The sequence below is a fragment of the Microtus oregoni genome, unplaced genomic scaffold (genome assembly GCF_018167655.1).
Source record: "Microtus oregoni isolate MIOR12 unplaced genomic scaffold, Mior012 000050F_002, whole genome shotgun sequence".
Lineage (NCBI taxonomy): Eukaryota > Metazoa > Chordata > Mammalia > Rodentia > Cricetidae > Microtus > Microtus oregoni.
Window position 1 is genome coordinate 1,429,160 of NW_024543226.1, and position 9,846 is coordinate 1,439,005.

The 9,846-nt window shown below is 41.5% G+C and overlaps 1 protein-coding gene across 1 annotated transcript; it reads right to left on the reverse strand.

Moving 5' to 3' along the window:
- Positions 1-491: 491 nt before the first annotated feature.
- Positions 492-4,568, reverse strand: LOC121436694 (armadillo repeat-containing X-linked protein 1). The gene is made up of 4 exons (XM_041636691.1): positions 4,444-4,568; positions 3,493-3,571; positions 2,670-2,765; positions 492-2,404 (listed from the first exon to the last, which is right to left on the reverse strand). The coding sequence occupies exon 4, from the start codon at positions 2,271-2,273 to the stop codon at positions 882-884; it is 1,392 nt and encodes a 463-aa protein (XP_041492625.1). The 5' UTR covers positions 2,274-2,404; positions 2,670-2,765; positions 3,493-3,571; positions 4,444-4,568; the 3' UTR covers positions 492-881.
- Positions 4,569-9,846: the final 5,278 nt, after the last annotated feature.

Genomic DNA, 9,846 nt, shown 5'->3' on the forward strand with positions numbered 1-9,846 from the left:
ATTATCTGTAAAAATCCTTCCCTAATAACCTGTCAGCTCCATTGATGTTTTATGAATATTTCTATAAGGACCTCCTCTTTAATCCTGACACACGTTCACCAGCCTGCTCTCTGAAGCTAAAGTCCCACCTCCAGGCCTTTCTTCCACCAGTCTGCCCTCAATAATCTTCAGACCCTTTGTTTCTTATTCTTCAAACTTACCCTTCCCCTTAAAACATTCCCAGGGTACCACAGTATACAGTAGTTTCTGCTGCCTCTTAGCACCAATAGGAAGGGTTTGCCCGTGACTAGAAGATCTTCCGGATTTTATAAACATACAAAAATAGTCCTTAATTTTATGTATTCTCTCTTTCTCTTTCTCTCTCTCTCTCTCTCTCTCTCTCTCTCTCTCTCTCTCTCTCTCTCACACACACACACACACACACACACACACACACACACACACACACACCTTGAGCCCAAGGAAGAAGACAATGTCTTTTCTTTTCTCTGTTACTTAAACATAACTTTATTGATAAAGCACAACTCTTAGATGAACAAATTTAAACCAATACAAAAGTATAGCTCATTTATGACATATAGTTACCTCACTGTCAGTTTGGGCAACCAATAAAAATATCTCCACCTAGGTAAGCAAGTTGAATTCATAAATGCTTTCTTTGTGTAAGCTCTAATATGTATTTGGCATATTTAAGATGGCTCAGTCTAAAGCCAGCATCAAGGGCTATTGATAATCTGTGATGCTCATCATCCCTAAATAGCAGCTCAGAGAATCTCTTTGCCACGCAAGCACAATGAAAATCGGAGAAGTTACAAAGCACATTGTCCCCACGTGCAGACTGAAGAAACGTTATGTCAGCAGGGCTTGGGGCACATGACAAATTACAGTTTGGTTAGCACTTTGAGAACTTTGACTTTGACCACCAGATCCTTATGACTGGCTAATGCTCTGATTTTTTTAACACAAACTCCAGACTCCTTGAATAAAAAAAATAGCGAGCTCCTGCTGAATTCTTTCCGGGAGGATGCAAGCCCTTCACTTTTTATGTTGTCATTTATATTCTCAAAAAGGGTAAGGATGTTAAGAAGAATCTCTCTATCCCATTCCTTATTAAAGAGGGAAATCAATTCTGATGGTACTTTACAACTGACCAGCTCTCTTGTCATGGCTGGATTTTCAGTAAAGTTTATAATTAGTTTCATAGTCTGTATCTTGGTGAAGTGATTTCCCAGGAATAACAAGGCAAAAAAGTCTGGAAAAGAATAGGACAGCAAATGTTGGTAATGATTGGTCACAGTCATGTTGGTTAGCAGTCTCAGTCCAGCCATCTGCACGGCTGAGTCCAGGCGACAGATCATGGTGTCGTCACACACTTGACTGATGTAAGTCTTAATCTTGCCCTGATTTTCGGAATTAACACTCAAGTTATTAAGGGCATTGTAAGTCTTTTCCCTAATAATGGGGTCTCTTGTTTTTATCAGTTTTGCAATAATTGGGACCCCACCCAATTCACGTATGGCATTTTGATTAAATGAATATGCTGCATTGTTACCCAGTGTGACCAAGGCCACCTCCTGAGTAAAAGGGTCATTTGTTCTCTCCAAGATGTTAAGGACCTTTTGAAGGTCAGGAGCACTCAGAATATCATCAATTTTATAGGGAAAGCTGAACTTGGTCCTGCGTACAGGCCACACTGTGGCTGGAGTCTTGGTGCTCTTAGTTCGATTCTTTTTCTTTGGTTTTCCACTTGCCCTGTTTTTAGCCCTAGAGCCACTCCTGCCAGGGTGGCAACCTCCACCCCTGCCTCCTGGGCAGGGCAAACTCGATGTCAGGGTCCTTCTCCCAGAGATATTACCAACCCTGATCCCTCTGCCTGCCTTCGCACTTGCTTGTTCCTTCAGGATCTTGAAAAGGGCCTTAGCCTTAGCTTCTAGGCCCCCTCCACCCTGGGATTCTGGGTGTGCTTCCTTCTTTACACCTGGACCATTCTCAGGTCCCACATCTACATCAACCTTGGCCTTTGAGTCATCCTGAGGTTTGTCTCCTGCCTCCACCCCAACATTAGTTTTAACTCCTTTCTCAGTTTTGCCCCCCGTTTCCAGTTTGTCACTACAAGACTCTTCCACCTCTTCCTCCTCCTCTTCCTCCTCTTCATCATCCCACAGTTTCTCATTCTCGTCTTTTCCCCAAGTCAGTCTGTATACACAGTAGCAGGCACCAGCCCCAATGACCATGCCCGCAGCCACACATCCAGCTTCCCGGGTGCGGCCCATGGTACAGCTGGGGTGAATTCCTTAACCTGGATACAAAGCTGGCTTGCTCTGGTCCGCAATAGTCCCAGGTCAGGGGTAAAGTCTTCTGATTTTGTAGGTAGGAGAAGCTACAACAGCAGATACAGTGAGATCTGGAGGGAAAGAAGATTTCAGACTTGTGACTTATCCAATTGTGCCTTTGTACACAAGGAGACTGAATCACTTGCCTGCAAACATACAAACATACAGAGATACTGGCTAGCATTGGGGACTTGGTATCCTCTTCATTATTCCTTTCCTTTATCTGGAAGCAACTTTAGAAATTTTCCAAACACCCAGATTCTCCAATCTTATGTTCTTCTACCCATCCCAAGAATGCTAAATTGAATAAATTGATATGTTGCTTATGATCTTTACCCTTCCAGATGTCCTGAGTCAGGGTCACAGGGTCACCCTCGCAAACACTACCAGAGATCCCAGTAGTCACTTCCTTCTTTCCAGCTTCTTGCAGATCTGCAAACAAAAGAATACAGAGGTCTGATCTGAGAATTCAAGAACCAGATAAATCACACCCAACCCAGGATATAATCCATCTCCCAGGCCCTTGCCCTTTGCTTCAGTCTTTCTTAACTTCTGTTACCTTCCTCAGTGCACAGGAATATGGCATTATCTCTTTCCCCTTCCTCCTTGGATGATCAGTCTCCTGCCCCTTCCCCACTACTCTATCTGACACCTCTCCCAAAGATGACAATATCCACCCTTCCTTGTAAAGAAATGGACAGCGGTACCTAGAAATCAGATACACTCTAAGTGCATCCACACTTGCTTCTGCCACCCCAACGGTCTCAAAGAGAGCCTATCACTCGACTGGACGATTATATATCGCTTCCCACAGCTCTGCGAGATTTCTTTCCTCCCTCATCTCAGCTTCTAAGTTCACCAAACTTAAGGACTAACAAACTGGGTGCCTATTAGACCAACACCAAGGACACTGTACCACACAGTATTTTAGAATAATGTCTTCCCTGTCTCCAACCCAGCACTCGCTACAGTTAGTCCCACCTAACCATCTCCTCAGCTTCTTATCTGCAAAATGCTTCCCTTGCTAAGCTCAGGACCAAAGTAAAGAGATGCAGGGAAAGTCTAAATCCACTCGAGTTCATTGTCATCATTATTGTCTACCCCAGTAGCCCTCCCCCCCTGCACGCCAAACAGTGTCATCACGTTTCTTCCGACCTACTTGATTCTGGAAATCGGTTCTGCCTCCCTGCTTCTCGTTCGGACTGGTCTTCAGGAGCAAGATCCAACAGATACAGGCGCTTAAGCAGAGACAGAACACAAAACTTAGACCGTCTAAATGCCAGCGTTCCCAAATCTGACCTGGATGATCAGACGGCTTTCACGTTTTTAATTCTCACCCAACCCCCAGTTCTCTAGACTCCGCTGACACCACCCTGACTCTATAGTACTACATCCTGGCATTCCTTTATGCGGTGGTCGGCCATTTTCCCAGCAAAAACCACACCCCTTTGGGAAGCGCAGGGCTGGAGGCGGGCCCAGCGAGTAAGAAAAAACGCGAGCTACGGAAGATGACAGATCTCTTCTGTTCTTCCCAACCCAGCCCACCCCCAAAGATAGCCATTTTTTTCTGTAGGACTATGAGAGCTGTTCTTTTTCCTGAGGTGGGGACATGGGAGGACAGGCACGTAGATTGCTAGAGTCAGTAATGATCCCGAGTTATGATAAAGCCCTAAGCCATCACCACCCTTTTATGGTCCCTGGGCAAACTCAGCTTTTAGACTGACATGCAGAAATTCGATGTCGATTATCCCTTAGCTCTTAGAGGTACTGCGCCCTACTTAATGGCCTTACTTAACAGTCTTCACTGCTTCTAAATTCTGTCTTCGTGGAAGGATCCATGCACCAATTCATAATAGTTGCCCTTCCAGATTCAGAACATGCCAAAGACACCCCCCCCCCCAACTCCCAAACCCTAATCTGGGGTCTCCCCTGAAATCTCTCCCTCCAGTGTACACCGTTTTTTGTTTTGAGTTTTTGGGGGTTTTTTTTGTTCTAAGACGGTCCGAAGACATTGCAAGAGCGTGAAGAGAGCAGACTGAGTGGCTAGCATCTCTGTCAACAGCTACCCAGAAGACAGCGATCCCAGACATCCCCCATTGGCAACACAGACCTGTTGGGATCCAGGCAACTTCTCCTGCTTCCGCAGCACGCCTGCCCGCTCAGCAAGAACACCGAGAGAGCAAACACCAAACGTAGAGCAGAATTAAAACGATGTCTGCACACGTCTGCTTCTGCTCACGTGACGGTCACGTCACCAGTGAGATCAGGACACCAACTACACTCCCGCCAGCACTGCGACAGGAGGCAGCATTTCCCTTCCTTCCCTGCCACACCAGGTCCTGATACTCATTTCCTCTTTGTTTTGTTCCCAAACTAGTTGCTTCTTTTGTGGTTAGAATTTGCCTTTCTATGGTTAACACAGAGGCAGGCTGCACTGGCCTTTTCTTTCTTTTCTAGGAATAATCCTGGCTTTTCTCTATTCCTGCCTCAAACGCTTTTCCCTTCTTCCCTCCCCCTTTCAGCTTGGAAATCCCAGCGTTTCCCGGGCACTCCTATACCAAATAGGATTTCAGAAAAGGAGACAGGGAGTGGAATTATGTTTCTTAACATTTTCTGCCCATTTGTTAAAAATCGGCTTTACTTTTATATTGAGGATATAAAATTATGTTTTTCATTTGTGTGAAGAAAAATTGAAGTAAAAGAGGAGAACCCAGGGGACCTAACTAATTGTAATATATATGCATTTATCACGCAAACATTTTCTACTGATTGCAAATAGTTGCTTTCAAAATGCACTAATTTGTTTTTAAAACTGAAAACTGAAATGTTTTGAATGACTTATGAATATTCTAAGTCTGATTTGAACCATTTTATACAAACTGCTCCATTTTTTTCTACTATTGCCTCGACTTGCAATTTGGCAAAATAAAAGCAACATAATCAATCCTAACTTATTTAATTAAAGTAAAACATGTATTTAAGTACCCAGTATCTTTACTGCTTGCTACAAGGAAGGTTTGATGGCGCTAAACACCTGCCCCTGGATTAGATTGCAGTCTACTGAAGCTGAGACAGCTGAGAGAGGAGGGGGGGGTCCCATTCTCCTTGCCCTACCAAGTGAGGAATGTGCTGCCTCCTACATTCCAGAGCCTCTCATTCCCTGTGTTCAAGCAGCTGTTTGTTGCTCAGTCCAAATACACACACACATACCCATGCATACACGCATGGGTAACTACAATAATACATGCCACCTTTATTCAGATAACACACTTAAGTGAAAATATCTGGCTCCTGCAATGCCTTTCCCCAAATTCCCAATAAGTATCTAGGCATTGCACAGGAGATCTTACTGTTTTTGCCTCCCTCTCTGCCCTTATTCATGGTGCTCCTGGTCCTGCTGCTAGCAGTACCTAAGAATACAGCTTGCTAGGCCTCTCTGGCCTCCTGAAGTCCCGGAGATCCCGGAAGAACCTAAGCTTATTTCAGGGTCACTGCCGACAAGTTCACAGTCACATTGATGACTGCTTGGCCAAATGTATTCCCAGGCCTACTGCCAACACTGACCACACTTAACCTAGAGCAGGCAGTTTCATCTGGACAACTGTTACCTAAAGTTGTGTTGAGACTCTGTGCATACAGTTGTTCATTTTAATAGGGAAAAGAGTAAGAGCTTTTACCAGACACTTACGAGTTACAAACAACTGGAAAACCCCTAAACCCAACCACTCAAAAAATATAGATATATATTCCCTCATAGACTTGCTTATCCTATGAATACTAATTTCCTTTAAATCTGTGCAAAAGTGCAATACTATATAGAGACATCCCTGGTTTTTTCCTTGTGCAAATAGAAAAAATTAAACGACCTACAGAAAAAAATGTTGATGCAGCACTTCCAATAAACCTGCATTTTAATTTGAGAAGTGACATCTTTTTAAAATGGAGCCTTTCTGTCACACATTTATATCAAGAAAACATAAGGAATTGAAACAATTCAGAAATAGGGGAAAATAAAATAAATAATCCAACTGTTTAAATGAACAAAGAATCTGAGCAGATATTTTTACTTAAAAAAGATTGAAATATCCAACAGATTATATGGGAAAATGCTTAATAACAAGCTGAGACATCACCTCATTTTAAGTATGAATTTCTCTTCTCAAAAAGAGAAAAACAACTACTGGGAAAGATGTTGAGAATTTGAACCCTGGTACAATACTCTGCTGAGGAATAGAAAATAGTGTAACAATTATAGAAATCAGTAAGAAGTTGTTTCCAACAGTCAAAAAATGTAAGTATTGTCTTAGTTATGTTTCTATTGTTGTGATAAAACACTGACTAAAACAAGCAGTCAACAAAGTCATTGTATGTTATTAAAAAGCAAACAAAAAAGAACACTTACTAACTTCCAACTTGAGGAAGAAAGTATTTTTCCATGTTCAAATTTTCAGGTAGTTGAGGAAAGCTAAGATAGGAGCTCAAGACAGGAACTTAGAGGCAAGAACGAGCTGAAGCGGAGAACGTGGAGGAGTGCTACCTTCCGGCTTGCTCTCCATGGTGGGTTGGATCCCCCACATCAACCAGTAATCAAGAAAATAGCCCCACAGGCTTGCCTGTAGGTCAGTCTGATGGAGACATTTCTCATTTGAGGTCCCCTCTTCACAAATATGTCTAGATGTGTGTCAAGTGGACAAAAACAACTAACTAGCACACATGCACTCATATATACATGCACACACACACATGCACACACGCACACACATACAGATATACAAGGGAGAGAGAGAGATTGCAAAGGCATAAAGAGACGTCCGCCTGCACTCTGATGTTCATTGGAGCATCATTCACATTAACCACAAATAGAAACAACAGATGACTGAGAAAAGAAAATATAGAATACACAGCAGGATAGCAGGGTATTCAGCCGTAGGGAAAGAAGGAAATCTTGCCATATGTGATGATATGGATATCTCTAAGAAAGATCATGTTAGGTAAAACAAGCTGGCAGAAGGACAAATAGTGTGGGATCTAAAACAGTCAAACTCATAGATTCCAAGAGGTTGTCAGGGGCTCAACAGAAGGGAAAATAGGGAATTGTTCTTAAATAGGTAAGATGCTTCAGTTATATGACATGAATAAGTTTTAGAGCTCTACTGAACATTGTGCCTAAAATGAACAGAACTGAAAATTATGGACAATACATCATGGATAATGGCTTCTTCACTAATCCCAGCACTCGGGAGGCAGAGGCAGGCGGATCTCTGTGAGTTCGAGACCAGCCTGGTCTACAGAGCTAGTTCCAGGACAGGCTTCAAAGCCACAGAGAAACTCTGTCTCGAAAAAAAAAAGGCTTAAAAAAAGGGGAGCTGAAGAGATGGCTCAGTGGTTAAGAGCATTTGTAGTAATAAGAGCATCGGGGCTGCGTCCCCAGCACCCAGGCTGTCTGCCCGGCTAGCTTATGCCCGAAATAACAACACACAAACTGTATTAATTTAGACACTGCTTGGCCTATTCTCTTCTAGGCTAATTCTCACATATTAATTTAGCCCATTTCTAATCATCTGTGTATGGCACCCCAAGGTGCGCTTACCAGGAAGATTCTAGCCTATGTCCATCCTGGGTCGGAGCTTCATCCTGGGAGCGGGGCATGGCGTCTCTCTCAGGCGTCTGCTCCCGAGAAGAGAGCTGTCGAGACTCTCTGAGCTCACTTCCTCTTCCTCCCAGCATTCTGTTCTGTTTACTCCTCCCACCTATCCTCTAACCAATAAAATGGGCCAAGGCAGTTCCTTTATTAGCCAATGACCTTCCTCCATCAAGCATTGCCTGCTTTTCCAAAGGTCCTGAGTTCAATTCCCAGCAACCACATGGTAGCTCACAACCATCTGGTCTGGTGCCCTCTTCTGGCCTGCAGACATACATACAGACAGAATATTGTATACATAATAAATAAATAAATATTTTAAACTGTGTAAAGCTGACCAAAAGACTCACAGTCAAAGGAAAAACACCTTTGTCACATTTAGCCAAATAAATGTGAATTTTATATATCACAAGTTAAAATAGAATGACTATCTTGGATTTTGCAATTTTATCACAAGCTTTATTTTCCCTTTAGCTGATTAGCTACTAGTCCAAATTGTGGTTATCTGCTTCATTCCCAAGGACTATTATTTGTATATTTCAATGTTATACTATTTAGCAAAGTTTCCTGTTATATATTCTTATTGAATCATAATATTTTAAAATATAAAATAACTTTTTGTACTATTTAATTCATTTTGCTTAGTTTATCCAAAATTAATTTTAACAATCCTATTTAAATTCTCATGCTTTTGATCCTTTCCCATTTCATTTTCAGTCTTTCTATGTCTATTTATATGTGTCTTGTAAAGCATTGTTTAGTTTTCTATAAAATAAAACTGAAAGTACTCTAGTTGGGGGATTCAGCTATCCATATTAATTATAATTGCATATTTGAGGCCTTATCCCTGACATCTTATGTTGTGTTTTCTATTTTGTGTAGTTTTTTATTGTTGCATCTTATGGGGTCTTCCTGATATGTGCCTTTCCCTTTTGCCACTGAAAACTTCTATACTATATAATAATTTTATTGGTAGTTACAATCATTCATACATACACACACATATATATAAGTATAATAATAAAATTGTATATATATATATACTTTTTTTTGGTTTTTTGAGACAGGGTTTCTCTGGAGCTTTGGAGCCTGTCCCAGAACTAGCTCTTGTAGACCAGGCTGGCCTCAAACTCCCAGAGATCCGCCTGCCTCTGCCTCCCGAGGGCTGGGATTAAAGGCATGCGCCACCACCACCCGGCTATATATACTTTAAATATTATATTTAATATAATATTATTAATATATACATACATACATACACACAAACATACTTTTTTGGTTTTCCAAGACAGGGTTTCTCTGTATAGCTGTCACTATCCTGGAACTTTACCTATAGACCAGGCTGGCCTCAAACTCACAGAGATCTGCCTGCATTCCCAGCAACAATTATATTTTCATCAAGCATGTAAACATATTTTCTGCCAATATCACAATTTAATCACTATCAACAACTACCCTAACCTTCAGCAAGATATGATTTTTAAAGATTTGTTGTTGTTATTATTATTATTATTATTACTGTTGGGGATAGCACATGTGTGTATGACTACAGGTGCCCTCAGAGGTCAGAAGTCTCTGATATCCCTGGAGCTAGAGTTACAAAGAATTGTCAGTGGCCACATATGGGTTCTGGGAACTAAACTCAGGTACCTACAAGAGCAATAGTTGCTCTTGATTGCCAAGCCATTTCTTCAGTTCAAGATATGTCTTTTAATATTGTATCCTAATTCCAATTGCAAATTTGTTTGTATCATTTTGAGTATAGAGGCACAATAATATCATTATATTATTGTAGTACATCACTATAATTTTAGAAGTTCTTTCTCAACAATTACATCAAACTTTATAGAATATTTCTATACTGGCTAGTTT